The sequence below is a fragment of the Sciurus carolinensis genome, chromosome 5 (assembly GCF_902686445.1).
Source record: "Sciurus carolinensis chromosome 5, mSciCar1.2, whole genome shotgun sequence".
NCBI classification, from domain to species: Eukaryota; Metazoa; Chordata; class Mammalia; order Rodentia; family Sciuridae; genus Sciurus; species Sciurus carolinensis.
In genome coordinates this window covers 123078202-123098138 of record NC_062217.1, presented here as the reverse complement: position 1 = coordinate 123098138, position 19937 = coordinate 123078202, and the positions used below count along the sequence as shown (strand labels likewise).

Sequence of the window (19937 nt, the reverse complement as noted above, 5' to 3'; positions counted from 1 at the left end):
AGCCCAGCAGGGGGCGCCCACACCCCAGGCTTCAGCCGGCACTTGGGAGGCTGCAGGGAGTTCCCAGCAGGCTCAGGGTGCCAGCTCCTGCTCACCCGTCGAACGAGTACTTGTTGGTGTTGGGCATGTCCATGATGTCGATGAAGCCACGATTCCCTGCAGGGAGAAGCCTTGGGCATGGAGGGGCTGGGGCATCTGGACACCCACAGGCCCCCTCCTCCCCCGACTCACCTGCGGAGCCAGCCACAATGGCCTTGAGCTTCCTCTTGTGCCTGGAGAGAAGCAGAGAGAAGTCCCCATGCAGGAGGCTGGACTCACACCTGGAGCCCACGGCCCTGCCTGTCTCCCTGCTGCCCGGCAGGGACACTCACACGGTGCGGTAGTACCAGTTCATGAGGATGAAGAGCATGGCTGCCAGGAAGAGGAGGATGGCCAGGACGATGATCGCCATCTGTGAGGGACAAGAGGCCAGGCGTGAGCCGTGAGTCGTGGGCAGAGCCCAGCCCCAGGAGGGGCGGCCCCTGTGCTACCTGCAGGGCCGACATGTCATCAGGCAGCCGGACAGAGATGGCGGGCTGCACATCCAGGACGTTGTAATTCCGGAAGAGATTCCGCAGCTGTTCCTTGTTCTCATCAATCATCTGGATCACCCTGGATCAGGGGCAAAGGCCTCAGTCCCGTCTCAGCCACCCTCCAAGACCAGCCCCCTGCCCCAGACTCCTCTGCTGCTGCCGGGAGCCCCCAGAGATCACGCTCTGCACTGAAGCCCTGTGAGACGAAAGCCCACCTGGCTGGGAGCCTGGCTTCTCACAGGGTTCCCCGTGACTTCCTACGGGGTTCTGTTGGGTCTTCCTAATAGACAGATGCTCCCATTTTACAGACAGGAGAGTAAGGCTTGGAGGGAAGGAGCTCTGCTCACCCCTCAAACTGTCCTCTCTCCCTGCCTTGTCCATGCCCGGGGAGAGTCCCACGCAGCAGCAGGCCTGACGGTGGAGTCTGTGCCTCCTTTAGTGAGTCCCCTCCCCAGCTCCAGGGCAGGCAGACCACCCCAGCCCTGGCCTCCACCCACCGGTCCACGTCCAGGATGCGGTTGGTATCTCGGTTCACCACGTGGATGAGCAGCTCCGTCTGCGCGAAGTTCACCCGCCCCTTCTTGTCCACATGGAACTAGGGGAGAAGGAGCGTGGCTGGGGGGACCCCAACAAGGAGAGGAGAGGGATGGGCAGGCTTCTCGCAGGAGTCTCTCCGGCCCTACCCTACAATGGACCTGTCACTGCTGAGTGCGGAGGACCAGCTCGGTGCCTATCAGGTCACCGACACGGGGGCAGGTCCTGTTTATTGGCCCCGAGGTACAGATAAGGAAACAGGCCCGGAGACCTGGGAGAACTTCCCCCCAACATCCCGGCCACGCCAGGAAACGACTGAGGCGGCACACGTACCCCTTCTCAGGCCCCTGACCTGGCCCCGCTCCGTGTGGCCTGCCCCCAGCCCCAAGGGGGGTCCCATGGACCACCTGCACGTCATCAGTGTTGACGATGGCGCCAGTGATGTTGGCGAGCAGGCGGATGAACTCCTCCTGGAAACCGCGCACCCGGTCAGGGATCTCATTAATGACGATCTTGACCCGCTGGTCGTCCCTCAGGATGTAGATGCCGATGATGGCCGTGTCGTTGTGGCCTGCCAGGTCTCGGGCCACAATGTCCACCACGAAGTAGCCAGGGCTGTAGGCCATGAAGAGGTCGAAGGTGCGCAGGATGCCGTCCACACTCCCTGTGGAAAGCCCGGCGGGTGGCACGGCTCAGGGACCACCCAGGTCCGAGTCCCCTGGGAAGGGTCAAGAGCCCTGGGAGGGGCCACACCTGGGGAGGCAGCTCGAGGGCTCAGCTCGGGCTGTGAGCGATGCCCACGTGAAGGGGACCTCGGCTCCACTGACAAGGACACGGGGCGTGCAGCCGCGCTGCCACGACTGGCACTTTTTCTAGAGAAACTGGGCATTTCTCTCCTTAATGTGACAGACCCTTATTTTCAACTATTCCCTAAGTTTTTATTTAAACTCTACATATTAAATCATCTGCCGGCCGGGCGTGGTGGCACACACCTAAAATCCCAGGGATGTGGGAAGCTGAGGCAAGAGGGTCGTGAGTTCAAAGCCAGCCTCGCCAAAAGCATGGCACTAAGCAACTCTAAATAAAATTCAAAATAGGGCTGGGGAGGTGGTTCAGTGGCCCAGTGAGACCAATCTCAGTACCTCCCCCACAGAAAAAAAGGGGTCAGGGCTGTGGGTCAGAGGTTAAGCATCCCTGGGTTCACTCCCCAGTACCAAAAAAAAAAAAAAATTCAAAACATCTGCAGGCTGTGCTGGTCTAAAGATAACAAGTATGTGACTCTGATGTTCCTTGCTGGGGTGCTGTGGCCACTTGGGGCTCCCCATTTGTCTAACTGGAGGAGGTGGCATGTGAACTAGGCCCGGGAGGGTTGGGGAGGCGCAATTGAAGGCAGACATGGGGTCAGGAGGCATTCCAGGAAACAGAGGGGCCAAAGGCCCACAGGAAGTCTACAGTTGGCTCAGGGGATCGTAGGCAGCTGGGTTTGGCTGGACCCAGGCCCTTAAGGACCGCAGGGGACTGTGGAGCCAGAAGGAGACACAACAAGGAAGATGGGCTGGTCCTGTGGCATGCCAAGGAAGTTTCCTGGCAGTCAGGCCTGGCATCCAGATGAGTCTGCCAAGATAGGGAAAGGAAGCGGCCACCACGGGTGCCTTCTCAACCTGCCCAGAGTCTCAGCGTCCACAGGCAAGTGCACAAGGGAACACGCACATTCCTTAGCGTGTCCTTGAGCTCCAGCTCCCCGGTGCCCAGCGCAATGCCAGACATGCATTTCAGATGCAGGGATGGCAAGACAGCCGGGAGGATGTGGAAACAGGAATCGGAAGAGGGTGGACTGGTAGATGCAAGAATCGATGAGAAAAGCAGCAAGCGCAAGCAGGTGGGCAGATGCGGAGGTGAACAGGTGGAGGGATTGGAGGAGAGTAGGGCCGAGTGACAGGCTGGAGCTGCACGTCCTCAGCTGGTCACAGGGGCCCCATTTTCTCCAGACTCCAGTCCATGCAGCGACCAAGAGGTCCTGGCTGGAGGGCCACCCACGTGCACCCAGGCTCCTACCCATGGTGAAGACCTGACCCACGTCCTCGGAGTCGTTGGCCAGGGCCCGGAAGTAGTGGATGGCCAGGATGCCGTAGAAGACGAGGCTGTTGTTGCCGATGTCTGCGTCCAGGGCCAGCACCTGGATCAGCTCCGAACCCACCTTGGCATCCGTGGCCACCCCTGTAGGGACCGGCAGGCAGCGTAAGTGTCAGGAAGGCGCCAGCGGCGACCCGAGCCCAGGCTGCGGCCCCTGCACCTGCAGTGTACTCGGCCTTGGTGAAACGCGGCGGCTGGTCGTTGATGTCCTCTAGCACGACGCGCACCTCCTGCAGGGTGAGGTCGGCAACCAGGTCGAGGTCCGGGGCGGGCCCGCGGGGAGGCGTCCAGCTGCGGTTGCTGGAGGCCTTGACGATGAAGGAGAAGACCGCTTCTCGCTCCCGGTCCAGGTCCCGCAGCACCAACAGGCGCCCGTCGGGCTGCAGCCGGAAGTTCTTCTCCTCGTTGCCAGCTGAGGGTGCACACGGCCTGGGGTGAGGGCGGGCGCTTTGGGGTCATGCAGCCCAGGTAGGTGGGACGCCGGCTGGCTCAGGCCCCACCTGCTATGAAGTAGTACACGATGGCGTTGGGGCCCTCGTCGGCGTCCACGGCGCCTGTCACATTGCCCACGAGGGTGCCGCGCGGCGAGTGCTCGGGCACCGTCAGCAGCTGGTACTGGGGGCGGCCTTTCTGCAGGGGGAAGAAGACGTCATCGTAGGAGCCAAAGGAGCTGCCAGCCCCAGACGGAGGGCCCTGGGCAGAGGCTGGGTGCTGAGGGATCTTGCCACGCAGGCCTCACGGGGTGAGTGGCACTGTCGTAAAGGAGTCCTGCTCTCAGGGAGCCACCTGGTGGCATCCTCTGTGAGGACAGTGCTGGGTGTGGCACGTTCTCTGAAGCATCCCTGGCACCTGAGTGTTTGATGAGGGGACAGTCTCCAGGGGACGGCTCCTCTCCCTGTGCGCATCATGGAGTTGACACCAGGGCCCTCAGTCCTGGTCCCAGCTAACTCGGAGCTGGTTTTCATGCTTCCTGTGTGTGCACAGGCGTGGGTTCACACCCACAAGAACAGCTCCGTGATCAGGTGTGTCTGCCTGACCTGCTTTTTTATTGTAGTGCTGGGGATGGAACCCAGGGTCTCGATCGTGCTAGGCAAGCACTCTACCACTGAGCTACCCCCCCAGCCTTTTTTCATTTTTAATGGAGGCAGGGTCTCGCTAAGTTGCTGAGGTTGGCCTCCAACTTGTGATCCTCCTGCCTCAGCCTCCCAAGTCTCTGGGAAGATAGGCGTGCTCCACTATGCCTGTTTTTTTGTCCCAGATTGTGCCCTGAAACGTACACAGCTCAATCCGGCATTGCACAGCTGCTCAATGTGGAATTATTCCTGTATTGAGGCGTGCAGACAGGCATTGTGTGTGTGTAACCAAATGTGTATTAGGACAGTGGGTACCCGAGAGTGTGTGTGTCTGCAACCAGCGAGTCCCTGTGTGCGTGTGACTGGTGCTAGGGACAGGCAAGCTCACTGGAGGCCTCACGAAGAGCGGCTCGTTGTCGTCAATGTCCTCCAGGGCCACTTGCAGCGGCTGCATGGTCTCATACGGCACCGGCTGGCCCAGGTCGCTGGCTACCAAGATGAGCTGGGGGCAGAGGAGCACCGTCAGAGGGGAGGCTGGCTTAGCACGCCAAGGTGCCCTCCCCGAACAGGTCCCCAGACATCGCGGGAGGAAGGCCCGCCCGGGCACTGCATCGTACGCTGTACACCGCCTGCTTCTCGCGGTCCAGGCGCCGGGCCGTCTGGATGAGGCCGCTGACAGGGTCAATGGAGAAGTACTCCCAGTCGCGGTTGCCCGCAGTCTTCAGCAAGCTGTAGCGCACCGCCCCGTTGAGGCCCTCGTCCTTGTCTGTGGCGTAGACCTCGTACACGTTGGAGTGCAGCGGGATCTCCTACAGGGGACACGGCAGGGAGGCGCCTAGACACAGAGAACCCCACTCCCAGGCCCGACGGAGCTCTTGCTCCGATCCTGTCATAGCCAAAGTTCACTGCCACCTTTCAGCGTCCTTGGGGAGTGCCTGACCTCTCCTGGATTCTGAGCACCTGCCAGTTATTTTAGTTATTTCTCTCCCGTGTCCCCAAGCCAAGCCCACGGTGCATTAGCATCTAGCCTGGGACCCGCCTGCTCCAAGCTTTCTCAAGGTGACCCTGTCTAGAAGCTTCCACCACCCTCCCCCGACCACCTGCCAAGGTTTAGCAGATGGGCAATCCAAAGGCACAGGCCATGGTCACTGTCCCTTGCCGCTCGTTCTCTGTGCTACCCCAATCACAGGAACTCTGGGCGGCCCCAAGAAGCAGCATTCATCCAATGTGGTACTGGAAGTGGGGGACACGTAGGTAGGGCAACATGGCGGCTAGAGATTGGCCACATGCTACCAGTTCAGGGTGGAACCTAGACATGCCACTTCGCCTCTTTGAGCCTCAGGCTCCCCTGAATTTCCTTGAGGTGGGTCTAGCTTAGCAGAAACCTAACTGAAAGTGTACACCGGCCCACCGGAAGACTGCCCAAGGCCAAAGAAAAAGGTGCCTCTCTCCACTTTTAACGGAAAAATTCTCAACTCAGGAAGGTTTCACCATTCTTATCAGTCATGACAATCAGAGGTTCCAAGTGGCAGGTGCATCAAATTAATAAAAAGCGGGGTGACTGATAATTACATTACAAATGTGTGTTGTTCAGCCTGCTCAGGGGGCATAAATCTTCCCAAATACAGAACCCTTGAAGGGAACACCTTAGTAAATAGGGTCTTTAGTGTGGGAAAGAACTAGATTATTATTAATTTATATCCTGAATTATTCCCTATATACACACACACTTGAAGCAGCTGACAAGAATGTACAAGATGGAACAAATTTTTTTAAAATTAGGTTTAAAAAAACTGGTCTGGGGCTGGGGTTGTGGCTCAGTGGTAGAGCACTCGCCTAGCATGTGTGCACTGGGTTCCATCCTCAGCACCAGATAAAAATAAAGGTATTGTGTCCACCTACAACTAATAAAAAGAAATTAAAAAAAAAATGGTCTGGGCACGGTGGTGCACACCTGTAATCCCAGCTACTCGGGAGGCTGAGGCAGGAGGATCTCAAGTTCAAGAACAGCCTGGGCAACTTAGTGAGACCTCGTCTCAAAAACATTAAAAAGGGCTAGAGATGTAGCTCAGTGCAGAGTGGGCGTGGGTTCAATCCCTAAGTACCCCCCTCAAAAAAAAAAAAAAGCAGGAAGGAGCAGCTGAGGATGACGTATGCCCCAAGTCTCTGTAGTGTCAGTCAAGGTGGGTCAACTACTCCAAGCTCCCCAGTGGGCAAAGCAAAGGGGACCATTCAACCACTGTAGAAGTAACACCAGAGGCAATGGAAAAGCAAATCACAAGGTGAAAGTACACATTTTCTGAAAGCTCGTCCCTGGGATTATTTTCTTCCGTGGGATCTCAAAGAGAAGACGGTAACAACGTGGTCTTAGCACTGACATTGGGAGGTGGAGGCTTGAAGTTTGGGGGGCAGAGATCAAATCAGAGATAACCAGCTGTACCACCCAACTGGAATATTTGGGGCGTGGGTGCTTAGGAGTTAACAGGAACGACAAGAGCCGAAGGACGATGTCCCTGCCTTTCCATGGCAATTTAGACCACAGAATGGAAGCAGAATTGGAGATTCCAGAACCTTGGCCGTCTCCCTGTGTCTTAGTTGGGTGCTCGGTGCTCAGCCCCAACCCCAGCCGCCTGCACTGGGCTATCAGCAGGACCACTTGCCAGCCGGAAGGGGCGTGCGTATTGATTCTGAGACAAGACTGGGGGAAGCGGGGGCAGGGGAGACTGTCCTTGGTAGACAGAGGAGCAAGAATGGGCATGTGCTATTATTAGTCCCATTTGCAGAACAAAAAGATGCAGAGGAGCCACTTGCTCAAGGTCATCTGGCTGGTAAACAACAGAATTACACTGGAACCCAAGATCTGCTAGCACAGCCCACATGACCGACTGACCGTTGTTCCATACGGGGCCACGTGGCCCGTGTCTGGCCTGCATTTCCCACCCTAACGATGAGGGCCCCTCCACTGACCCAGGCCTTGACCACAGGATGTGGGAAGGGGGCTGGGAGTACCTCTCTGATGTGCAGGATGGTGCCATTGGGTGGGCGCACGAAGACAGGGCGGTTGTCATTGACATCGATGACCTCCACCAGGAGCATGGTGGTGCCCCAGAGTGGGGGCTGCCCGCCATCCGTGGCCACCACGGTCAGGTTGAACCTCTCATAGGACTGCAGTGGGCGCTGTGTGGTCACCAGGCCCGAGTCCATGTCCACGTGGAAGGCCTCTGGTAGACAGGGCAGGAGAACAGGGGCGTGACCTGCCCACAGCCTTCCTGTCCCTCCTCCTCCCGGCCTGGGGTTACAGCCACAGCAGCCTGCCCCTTCCGCCCCCACGTGTGTCCAGGGCGGGCTCCGTACCCATGCCGGGGCCCTCAAGTGAGTAGGCCAGCTGCCCATTGGAGCCCTCGTCCTGGTCAGTGGCCATCATGGTGATGACGGAGGTGCCCGCGGGCTCATTCTCATACACGCTGGTGCTGAACTGGGGCTTGGAGAACTGTGGCCGGCAGTCGTTGACATCCAGCACTTGGATCATCACCTGGGGGAGGGGCAAGGTCAAAGATCAGGGGCATCCCGGGCAGCCTCAGGGGACCGTCACCCAGGAGTAAGGCAGGCGGCGGAGCACATGTGCCACCCTGGAAGGGAGGCAGTCTTCTAGTGTGTCGAGTCTGGGCAACGTACTGAACCCCGAGTCTCAGTTTTCTTAGCTGTGCAAGGGGGACAATGGCTTCTTCTCTCTGAGTCCTTGCCGGGCTCATCCCAAGCTGTCTGCTAGATCCACAGTGCAGGGCCTGGCTCAAGTGAGTCCTCGGCCACAGAACTCAAACAGCCTGTCATGGGCCCTAAAGCAGGGACCCCCTCACCCTTCCTCCTTCATCCTCGCTACTCCCTACAGTTGCCCTGAGTCTGGCTCTACTCTCTGGGCCTTCATGCCAGGTTTCTAGGATTCCTCCACTCCCTAGAACACTTTTTTTTTGGTACTGGGGACCGAACCAGGGGACACTTAACCATGAGCCACATCCCCAGCCCTTTTTTATATTTTATTTAGAGACAGGGTCTCGCCTAGGTGCTTAGGGCCTCACTAAGTGGCTGAGATTGGCTTTGAATGCTCGATCCTCCTACCTCAGCCTCCAGAGCTGCTGGGATTACAGGGGTGCAACACGGTGCCCGGCTCCTAGGGCCCCTCTTGACTGGGATTTGCACCTGGCCTTGGCTTCCCCTGCAGAACCCACAGCCCAGGGCAGATCCTATGGACATGTCAGACGAGAGCCCTCTTCCCCAGTGCTGGGACCCTGCCCGACTGCACCGGCAGGAGAGTCCTGCACTGCAGGGATTTTGAAGATCCACCTTCATGCACAAAGCCCTTTCAAACCACCCTATCTCCCGGATTCCTGGTTGCCACATCTGCTGCCTCCTTTGCAGATGTGACAACTAAAGGTCAGGTGCATGAACAAATGCAGTGTGCTCAGCCAGCAAGACCTCAGTCTCCCCCAAGCTTGTGCCTTTCTCTACATGGTACATGTGTGTGACATAGGGACAAGATCCAGCCATGTGTGAGTGCTCCCAGCTGCCCCTCTACCTGCAAGAAGAATTCACCTCTGCCCATTCAGCATCTCCCCTCCCAACCCCTTGTGAACAATTTCCTTTGCATAATTAGGTTAGTAGGAGGGAGAAGAAAAACAAATACAGAAAGACAGGCCTGTAGCTCAGCATGGACCTGTAATCCCAGCCATTCAGGAGGCTGAGGCAGGAGGATCACGAGTTTGAGGCCAGCCTGGGCAACTTAGTGAGATCCTATCTCAAATTAAAATGGGCTGGAGGTGTAGCTCAGTGGTAGGGCATTGGGTTCTATCTGCAAAAACGATAAACAAAAGGCCTGCAGAAGGCAGAAGAAAAGAAGAAAGATGAAGCAAAGCCTCATGCTGGAGACTCTGGGTACTAAAGGAAGGAATGTGCTTCAGAGTGAGAAACGCCCCAGAGCCACCCTGTGGGCACCAGAACTAGAATGGGAATGGGGCCTTTTTGTTTTGTTTTGTTTTGAGGCGGGTTCTCACTGTACTTCCCAGGTTGGCCTCAAACCCCTGGGCTCAAGTGATCCTCCTGCCTCAGCCTCCTCAGTGCTGGGACAACAGGTGCATGCCACCATGCCCAGTGGGGTTGTGCATTTGACTTCCTCATTAAAGGAGTCATTCTCCTTATGAGTCACTTGGTAAAGCTCTCTGAAAGGAGTCATTTACAAGTCACTGATAAAGGTGACGACTTTATGATTATTTTTGGCTGCTGGACAGCGTTTCTTTCAATAGGACACTGTGGAGACACTGGACCGCACTCAGGCATGTTTAGCTACCTAAGCAGCCAGCCTGGCACAAGGGATTTCTCTCAGAGTCCCCAAAGCCATAGTTATTGTACCCACCCAGCTGACCCCTTTTCTTTCTGTCACCATGTCTGAGGGCATAGTTGTTTCCTTCTGCAAGCTGTCACTCTATAGTTTTTCTTGGTGCCTCCACAATCCCAGCCTCTGGCATACCTGGCTCAGGTTGGCGCCCCTCACCTGCACGGAATTTTCTCGACGGTTGCTGGCTACATCCCCAGGGTTATCTTTGGCCAAGGCAGTCAGGATATAGTGGTCCTTCTTCTCCCGGTCCAGAGAGGACAGCACATAGATGTCACCCTAGCAGGGGGAGGGCGACTTCAGGTCCTTTATCCATTTAGCAGATATTTATTGAGCATCTACTATGGCCGGATGCTGTTTTGGGCTCTGGTGATAAAGCATTGACTCCCCTCCTGGGCAGTCTCATTTTAGTGGCTCTTTTTGCCCTTGCTACCCAAATCCACCTGAAATAGGATGACCCACCCAGGGTGGAGCCAACTGCCTGGCCAGGTCCTGGCATAGAGTAGGATTCCCAAAGTAGTCGCATTCTTAGTGCCGGGCCAGAGGACAGTCTGTACGATGGTCTGCTCATACGAGGCAGGAGTAAACCCAAGGGAAAGGCAGCACATGGGGGAGGCAGAAGCAGTGTTGGGGAAGCCAGCTCTAGCTCCGGCATCTGCGGACGGTCCTGCTGACCAGCCATCCCCGGGTCACAGGGGTCTCTCCCCATATTGAAAATAGCAGCTTTTGAATCAATGTGCACACATTCAACTCCATCACCCATCTTTTCTCCTGAGTTCTGGCTCGCCCACAGGTCTCAGACTCAGGGAACATGGGGGAATCCACCCTTGGCAGCATCTTCCCTACCTCTGCACTGAGTATAGGGCCATACACACAGTAGGTGCTCAAACAGTGCCTGCTCTCCCATGCCTATCTTTTGACAGTCCCCAAAAGCAGTCCCATGGACTTTCATAGGTTTCTCTTTCTGGTGAGGACACATCTCAGAAGTTCCTGACCCCTGAAGGGTAAGTTCCTACAGACTATGGCCACTTCCTTCCACCTCTGCTGGGACAGGAAGGCCAGTCTACAGGATGTCTGGCGCTGGAAGAAGAGTTTGCTGACTTGGCTAAAGAACCTCTGAGGCTCCAGAGGTCCAGGCGGCAGTCTCTACCACAGGGGGTGCCTGCAGTCCTTTTGGTGGCTTCTCAGCCCAGGATGCCGGTCCTGCCCACCCCAGAGCCCAGGACCCCACCATCCACTCACCGTGGTGGGGTTGATAGCAAACGTGCCCTCTCCGTCCCCAAGGCTGTACTCGATGAGGGCAAAGTTGCCCGAGTCCGCGTCAGTAGCAGTGACCGTCAGGATGACGGTGCCCACAGGCACATCCTCCAAGACAGCCTCCTGGAGAAAGCAGACCAAGGTCAGCTCAGAGCCCACGTCCTGTCTTAGGGACTCACTGGTGCAGGGAACCCTGGGTATCCAGCTGCTCATGTACTGAGCACCCCAGGGACCTTAGAAGCCAGTGGGGTGGGAGTGGAAGGTGCACAAAGACCCCTAGGAACTGGCCCAGGCCAGCCCGATGGCCTGGCCACCAACCTGGTAGGAGGGCTGGTCGAAGATGGGGTTGTTGTCATTGATGTCCACAATCTCCAGGTAGACGGGAATCTCAGCTGCCCGGGGCGGGGACCCATTGTCTGAGGCCCTCACGGTGAAGTTCAGCCAGTGCACTTCCTCATAGTCCACTGTCCGGTTGGCAATGACCTTCCCTGAGAAACAGGCATCTGCTGCCATTTTGGCCGCTCCTCACTCAGCCACTCTCTAAAGTATGAGGAGAAGGATCTGCAACTCTGAGGGCCAGATGTGGCCCCATGAGGAGGGTGGGCAGGCAACACTGCCCATGGTGGCCCAGAAGGCTGAGAGGGCCTGGTGTCAATGGAGAGGTGAGAAAGGACCTCGCAAGCAATGGGCTGCACATCGCTGATCCCAGGGCCTCCTCGGAAACACTCCTCTCGGCTTTCCTGCTCCCAGCTGATACCACTAGCAGGAGGCTGGGGTTGCCAGGCTTCCCGCAGACTCCAGGGAACTTCCATCCCGACCCAGGACTGGCACCGTCCTTTACTTTGGGCATCTGGGAGTGAATGAACATTGGCCTCCTTGGGTCTGGCCCAGGCCCGAGAGGCCAGGATGGGGTCCCAACTGGAGGGTGAGAAGCAGGTCACTGTCCCTCTGGGAGGCTAAGCAGGCACAGACATGTGTCCCCAGCCCTCCGCTGGCAGATCTCCCACCTACCAGCTGAGGAGTCTTCCAGCTGGACGTAGCCTGGGGGTGTGAGGTCCAGCAGGCTGTAGGTGATCAGTCCATTGAGGCCCTTGTCAGGGTCCACGGCTGCCACGGCAATGAGCGTGGAGCCGGGAGCGTTCCCCTCCAGGATCCGCTCTGTGTAGTAGGCGATCCCAAAGGGCTTGAACTGGGGAGTGTTGTCATTGACGTCCAGGATGTTGACCGTCAGCTTGGCTGGGGTGCAGGCAGGGGGTGACGGTCAGGGGAAGGGGCACCCACGTGGCTGGGCCAGGCTTCCTAAGCCTCAGCCAAGCTCAGAGAAGATGGCGGCAAGTCCTCTGAGGACTCCCTGAGGACTGACTCAAACCTCAGGCTGTGACATGTGACCCTGTCCTCTGGTCTGGTTGCTCGCCCTTCCATAAGGGAAAGGGGCTTGTGTTCTGCTAACTGGCCGGATGGCCTTGGTGCAGCCCTGGGCCCCTGCGGAGCCTCAGTGTCCTAACCTGGTCGGTGAGGCAGGACTAAGGTGAGCTTCGAGACCCTTCCCACGATTCAGACTTCGCCATCCCCTGTGAGTCGCGCCCTCTCTATCACCAGCCTGCTCCAGTAACCCCGCCAGCTTGGGACTCCTAAGAGATGACCAAGTCTGCCCGTCCTTCCAGAAAAGGTGGACTTCTGGGCTGGGAGGACAAGCAGCCAATATCCACCAGGCCTAACTCCTTCCCCTGATGTCCTTGACTTGTGGCAGAGGCCACCTGAGGCCACCCCTTTCCACTCTTCCCTATGCCACCCTCCGGCAGCCCCTCCCAGCCATGCCTCAGGCTGCAGATGACAGCAGCCCCTGCCTGTTCTTCTCTATCCAGGTGCCTGCAGCCCCGGTGCAGCCTGTGTGGCTTCAGTCACCTTCCTGTGCTCTTGGCTCCCTCTGTGCGGACCCCACAGCTCCCTATCAGAGCCTGAGCTTCCTGTCTGGCATCCTAGCCGCACCCTGGTGACCAGTACTCACACCTACCCGCCCTTTCTTGGTCCCCTTCCAGGCTCCGCCCAGCATCCTCCCACCTAGAGCTGGGGACTCAGATCCCGCAGCCAGTTCCACCTCACCGTGGCCGCCACCTTCCACGGATCAGCATTGCACGCCATGCAGCCCCGATGGCCGAGTCCTGTTGCTCCCCTCTTGGGGCCCCACCTGTGCCTCTTCCTGCCCCACCCCAGCCCTGAACGACTCTGAGCAACCTTGGCGAGATCCCAGCCGGCAAAGCTTACCATTGGGCACGCTGACAGAGCGCTCAGGTAGGTCGCTGGCATTGTCGGTCACTGAGAGAGTGACCTCGTAGGTGGCAACCAGCTCCCGGTTGAGGGGGGATTTTACCATTACAGACCCTGTGGACCAGAACAGGTCAGGTTCAGTTGCAGGGGAACCCCCTAAACCTGGGCCTCCCGGGGTGCTCCTGGTCAACTCCTCCAGTCCCTACAGAGGGCAGTAGTCCCCGATAGACTCAAGACTTGTGGCTGGGACAGCCCACACGTGGAGACATGTCCCTCACTTAATGCTTACTAGCCAGGTGGCCTCGGTAGGTTACTTAACCTCTCTGCACTTCTGTTTCCTCACATGTAAAGGGGGGAATTCCAGTACCTACCATACAGGGTTATGTTGAAGATGGGAAAAGTTAAATTTCCATTTACAAAGTACTTAGGGCAGTGCCTAGCGTATAGAATGTGCTGGGAAATTTTGTTTAAAAATACTTATAATCCACAACGATGTGAATGTCCTTAACACTGTTGAACAGTATACTTGAAAACGGCTAAGGTGGTAAATTTTGTGGTTTGTCACAATTTTAAAAATGCGTATATTCCAGGGAGACCAAGTATAAAGGAAGATCATGGCAGCTGAAAAGTCCTAAGGAGGGTACTGAAAGTGTCCGCCATGGTGGGAGGGGCTGGATGCCATACCCCTTTGTCTTAATGATTAAGGGGGTGTGAACTGGGCTGATTATAGGACAAGGATGTTGGTTTCACATTAGTATCAGCAAGTGAGCTGGGCATGGTGGTACACGCCTGAAATTCCAGCAGCTCGGGAGGCTGAGGCAGGAGGATCGCCAGTTCAAAGGCAACCTCAGAAACTTAGTGAGGCCCTGAGCAACTCAGTGAGATCCTGTCTCTACATAAATTACAAAATGAGCTGGGGATGTGGCTCAGTGGTTAAGTGCCCCTGGGTTCAACCCCCAGTACCACAGAAAAATAAAATGAAAGTCAGTAAGCAGTTCCCTTCTCTTCTACCAACTGCCTCCCAGAGTCCCTGTCTACTCTCTGAACCAGAGAAGAACCTTCCAGAAACGTGGGCTTGTCTGGACAGACCTATTTTGGCAGACCTCTGCCTGCTGTGGGCCTGCTCCTCCCTCATCCATCCTAGGTTGAGGACTCCTCTCCTCAGCCTCTGGGGTCTCAGGCCTCCCTTCCCCCATTGGCAGACCCCCTGCTGGGCTTCTGTCCTCCACGGGTCCCCAGCCATGGGGCAGTCACTTACCCTGGGCTGCCGCCTCCTCCTCCTCCTCCTCTTCCTACTCTCGCTCCCCGTCCCAGGGGAGCGAGGATGGGGAGAGGGCAGCTGCATTCAGTCTGCAAAGGCTGGGCCACGGCCTGGCCTGGCCCCCCAGGGCAGGAAGGGTGGTGGGGTGCGGTGGGCATGGAGGAAGACAATGGGTGAAGCAGAGAAGAGATGAGGTGGGAAGTGACAGAGAAACAGAGCTCAAACCTGCAGGCCTGCCAGCCGTGAGGGAGAGAGAAGAGGGTTAATTCAGTTAGTTCAGAGGACAGCGGGAGGGAGCAGAGAAGTCTGAGGGGCACAGTGGGGTTCAGAGCCAACGGGACAAGAGGGCCAAGGACAGGGAGGCTGTGGGGAGAGGGAGAGGGGAAGGGAGGCGAGCGCAGGGCTGAGGCTCTGGCAAGAAAGGGGGAGAGAAGCCAGTGAGGTGGAGGAGCCCGAGGAAGAGGGCAGAGAAGACACTGGAACGAAAAATAGAGAGAAGAGTCAGTAGGAGGGAGGGAGAACAGAAAGCAGCGGTAGAGGCTTCCTGCAGCGTCAAGTAAAGCAGAACACAGGCAGCTCTCCATGGTCCTGACTGAGCCGGCGGACAGGGACTCTGCTACCTGGACCTGGCCAGCTCCCAGCACTGAGGGTTTTCCTTCTTTTATATTTTGGGCCCCAAATTCAGATGGAGGTAACTGCACTCTGGTTTGTGGCAGGCTGTGATCTCTGGTACGAACCCCATTCCCTTAGTCCCCTTCCGTGATCAGAGCAAAGTACTCCTGAAAACCATGTGTCTGAAACACTTAGGCAAATGCTACTGTGGTGCGGACCTCATCCGAGCGCTTGCTCGTTTCGTGAGTTCGTAAGAGCCACCCACATTGCTGTGTGTCTGCTAACGGCATGGTAACCCACGGACCCCCTGCTTTTTGCTATCCAGTCCCCCAAGGATGGACACTGGCATGGCCTCCAAGCCCCGCTGCCCCCACTAACACTGCTGTGGACATCTGCAGGCAGTCTCACGATCACCCCGAGTGTTTCTTGGGACATATAGTAGGTCCTGGGGTCTCAGTGTACCTCACGCTGGATTGTCGTCCTGATGGTGGAATCAGTCCCAACTACTACAGCAGTGCATGAGGGTCCCCAGGCTCCCGTGCTAGCACCAACATCCACACTGCCCAGCATCCTGAGGTCAGCTCGTCACACAGGGAGAATATCTCACTGCTGATTTCCTGCACATTTCTCTGAATAATGATGTTTATTAGCCTTCCATCACAGCCATATTAATTTTTCTGTCACTCCTGTGGCCCTTCTGAGAAGGACGCTTTTGAAGACCCAAACCCCTTCTCTAACTTGCTAGAGAAGCCAAAACACCCAGCTGTTGGGGAAATGGCACCATCCAATTGTGCTAAGCTGCATCGATTGTGAAAGAGAAGCCGCGGTTCTCTTTGTTTTGTGATAGTACAAGAAAATCGGTAACGGTCCAAATCAATGCAACTTACGAATTTAAATGGCCAGCATATGCAGGAAGGAAGTATTTGTTTGAACCTAGTTATTAAAGAAATGCGTATTAAAACAAAGTGCCATTTTCCTCTAAAACACACACATTCTATAACATGGAGTGCTGGCACAGACGCGGTGAGACGGTCACCCTCGTGCAATTATGCAGAGCAAAAGAGCCAGAAGGCCAGAAGAGCCAATTAAGGGAGGAGGAAGAGAGAGGAGAGAGGGAGGGAGAAAAGGAGAGAAGAACACAAGATTAACGGGGGAGAAGAGAGTATAGAAGGAACAGCATAGAAAGAATTAAGAAGGGAGGGAGCAGAGAGCAAGAGCCTGGGCAGGAGTAGGCGGGGAGGAGCAGGGTCCTGTACCTGTGTTGATGTTCACAGCAAAGGCGTCCTCCTGGTCGGGCACCAGGCGGTCAGTGTCATCCTTGGCCACAATACCAATGATGTGGTACTCCAGCTTTGGGTTGAGGTCCAGGTCAATGGCGGTGACGTTGGCAATGACAGTTCCTGGCTCTGCTGACTCCAACACGCTCACCGTCTGGATGGGGTTGAGGAACTCAGGGCGGGAGTCATTGATGTCATCAATCAGGATGGTGACGATGGCCGTTCCCGAGAGAGGGATGGTGCCCCGGTCACTGGCCACCACCGTCAGCCTGTAGGATTCCTGTTCCTCCCTGTCGATGGTGGCATTGCCAACCCGGATGACTCCGGTGGCTGGATGGATGAGGAAGCGGTCCTGAGCTCCAGCTTCTATTCGGTAGACGAGCTCTCCATTGAGGCCACTGTCCTCATCTGTGGCTGTGACTTGAAGGACTGAGAATCCTGTGGGGGAAGGAGTAGCTGAGCACCAGACTCTTCCAGCAAGATCATACCAAGACACCTTTACCTGTGGTGCACGAGGGACACTTTCTCACCACGGTCTGCCAGCATTTAAAAAAAAATTTCATCTTTGCAATTTTATAGAAAAAAAATATTTTTTTGTACTGGGGGTTGAACCCAGGGTGCTCTACCACTGGGCCACATCCCAGCCCTTTACATTTTTTATTTTGAGACAGGGTCTCGCTAAGTTGCTGAGGCTGGCTTTGAACTTGTGATCCTCCTGCCTCTGTCTCCAGACAAAGGATTGGGATTACAGGTGTGCACCATACCTGGCTCTTACATTCTTTGATTAGACAATATTTTAGAATTTAATGTCAGTTGTATCTTCTGAAAAGTGTCTGTTTTGGCCTTTTGCCCATTTCTGTCAATTTATACAAATTACATAGTTATGAAAACCACCATGACTTGTATACAAGTCCCCTAGAGTCCATGAGCGGAAAGGCTTGGTTCTTGTCCCGTGGCACTATTGGGAGGTGGAGCCTACCTGGAGGTCTTCCAGTCACAAGGCAGTGTGCCCTAGAAGACAATATTGGGACCCCGGACACCACATCCTCGTTTCTTGGATACCATGAGGTGACTGGTCTGCTCTGCCTTACCTCAGGACCAAAAGCAACGGGGTTAACTGGCCATGAACTGAAACCTCTGAAACTCTTAGCCCAGATCAGTCTTCCCTCTAAGTTGATTATCTCAGGCATTTTGTTACAGTAATTGAAAGCTTGACTAACACAGTAACTTGGGACAAACATCTTTCTCAGTTTGTTACTCATGACAAATATCTTTTTCTCAGTCACTTGCCTTTCAGTGTTGGTCATAATTGTGTAAATAGAAAAAAATTTATTTTTTGTGGGGCTGGGAATGGAATCCAGGACTTTGCACATGCTAAGCATGTGCTCTACCACTGAGCTAAACCCCCAGGCCCCAGAAGTTTTTTTTTTTTTTTTTTTTAAATGCATTGAATTAAATATTTTCTTTGAGTTCTTCTGCTTCTTTAATGCTTTGTACCCACAAACCTGATAAATATTCACTCAACTTTCTTCTTTTAGTTTTTAGCATTTTCTACTCTTCTATATAGTTTTTAGAATGCCTAAGTTTCATTCTGGTGTCTGATATGGTGTGAGATTCTCTACCATTAGATTATTATGCAATCTATATGTGATCTAATTACATAATCTAATATACTAGCTAGTAAGTAGATTTTTTTTTTTGCTCTCTAAATAGCTTTCTCCATTGGTCTCATTTTCTGTTTTTTTTTTTTTTTTTTTTTTTAATTACATAATACTATATTCTTTAATGTACCACTATCTGTTTCTGGGCTACTTCACCGCAGTCTTGTGCTCCTACCACAGGGTTTTAAATATGTAGCTCTGTAATATGTCAGATCTGGTATAGCGAATCTGGCTTTATTATATTTTGAAAATTTCTTATTCTTCCAGATAAACTTTAGAACAAAATTTGTCCCCCAGAATCAAATCTTGATTATAAAGGAAATCACGTTGATCCTATTTTGACTTCAAAATCCCCAGACTTTCCAAGACTGAGCACAGATGGAACACACCGAGTGTCTCGTTTGGAACGCAGTATGGACTACGGGCTGGGGGTGCAGCTCAGTGGTGGCGCCGTGCTCAGGGTGTGCGAGGTCTGGGTGTGTCCCCAGCAACGGAAACAAAACCAACGTCAGCCAGGTCAGAGAAGGCGGTGGGGGTCCTGGTCTCTCAACTGCCCACCTGTGGCAGCCCATCTCTCCCCCACTGGGGGTAGATTCTGCGTCCACCTGGACCTCCAAGCCACCTGGACCACCAACCCGCTCCTGGCAGGGGTCAGGGGGTGGGGTCTGTCTTCTGCTCACCTGGTGGGCAGTTCTCCAGCAGGTGGGCAGTGAGGGTGGCAGGGCTGAAGGTGGGCCAGTTGTCATTGTCATCCAGGATGGTGACGAGCAGGCTGGCCGTGCCATTGAGCAGTCCTATGTCCTCAGCCAGCAGCAGCAGCTCCAGCACGGGGGGCGAGAAGGCCTCCCGGTCAATGACGACACCCGACCTCACGGTCACCACGCCTGGCGCAGGGAAGGGAGCGCAGTGGGGAGACAGGAAGACGGGGGCACAGTGGGCACAGAGATGGCGAGAGCGGGGAAAACGCCAGCCACTCTCTTCCCCAGACGCAGCCACGGGGTTTAGGAGGCCTGCGTCCTACACGTAGCTCGCGGTATCCTCGGAGGCCCTTGAGCGTCCTGCCTGGAAGACTGACCCAGGCCGGGATGGACCCGCTCCACTGAGAGATGGATACCTGTCACCAATTGACCTTCAGTCCCAGAGGGGACTGAGGGGACGGGGTCTGGGAGCTGCTGGTCTGGCTGAGGACGGGAAAGCTGCTTAGGCTGCTTCCGTCTGACTAAGGCCTGAGGCGCTGTCCTGGGCTGGGGCTCTCCACTTAGCTGAGAGTCTGGGCATCAGGAGGCTCAAGCTCCCTCCTGGGTCCTTCTGCCTGGCCCTTGGTGGCCTCAACCAGCTGCACTATGGGATGTGGGCTGTGAGGCAGGGGGTCTCTGTGGACAACCTGGGTCCGGCTCTGAGCAGGAGGCCCTGGGTCTAGTAGTGGCACCCCAGAGCCAGAGCAGGGAGGGCCGGGCAGCGCAGAGGCCTCACCGGTACTGTTGTCGATGTCAAAGAGGCCACTCTTGGTGCCCAGCAGCCGGTAGGTGACCACAGCATACACATCCTGGTCTGCATCCAGGGCCAGGATGGGCCCATTGAGCACCGTGAGGGGGGTCCCTGGGCCAGGAGGAAAGGAGTCACTGCAGGGCAACCGGGTCCCCCCCCTCCCCCCTCCCTGGCCCCTGTCCCGGTGAGCCATGGCTGACAATGGATGAGAGGGGAGGGAGGTGAGGCGGACAGGGTGGGGAGGCCCCGGGTGGGCCTGCGGCAGCCTTGGCAGACTGAACGCAGATGCCTGGGGAGCGGCCTCAAAGCCCTGCTGGGGAGAAAACACAAGAGCGGTGAGCAAGCCCCTCAGGCCCGCCGAGCCATGCCTGCTTCCCAGCAGCCTTTGAGACTGGCCACGCCACGGAGGGTCCTG

General features: G+C 55.8%; 1 protein-coding gene across 1 annotated transcript in view; it reads right to left on the bottom strand.

The window, feature by feature from the left end:
* The window catches only part of Cdh23 (cadherin related 23), a 390176-nt gene that overhangs the window by 2902 nt on the left and 367337 nt on the right, over nt 1–19937 (bottom strand). Inside the window, 21 exon segments of the mRNA XM_047551945.1 lie at nt 96–156; nt 232–272; nt 372–451; nt 531–651; nt 1070–1167; nt 1514–1770; nt 3162–3323; nt 3400–3651; nt 3740–3869; nt 4701–4814; nt 4930–5121; nt 7322–7533; nt 7667–7844; nt 9858–9977; nt 10941–11078; nt 11274–11443; nt 11967–12191; nt 13221–13337; nt 16353–16811; nt 18715–18918; nt 19508–19633. Of these exon segments, the coding sequence (XP_047407901.1) occupies nt 96–156; nt 232–272; nt 372–451; nt 531–651; nt 1070–1167; nt 1514–1770; nt 3162–3323; nt 3400–3651; nt 3740–3869; nt 4701–4814; nt 4930–5121; nt 7322–7533; nt 7667–7844; nt 9858–9977; nt 10941–11078; nt 11274–11443; nt 11967–12191; nt 13221–13337; nt 16353–16811; nt 18715–18918; nt 19508–19633 (3457 nt within the window).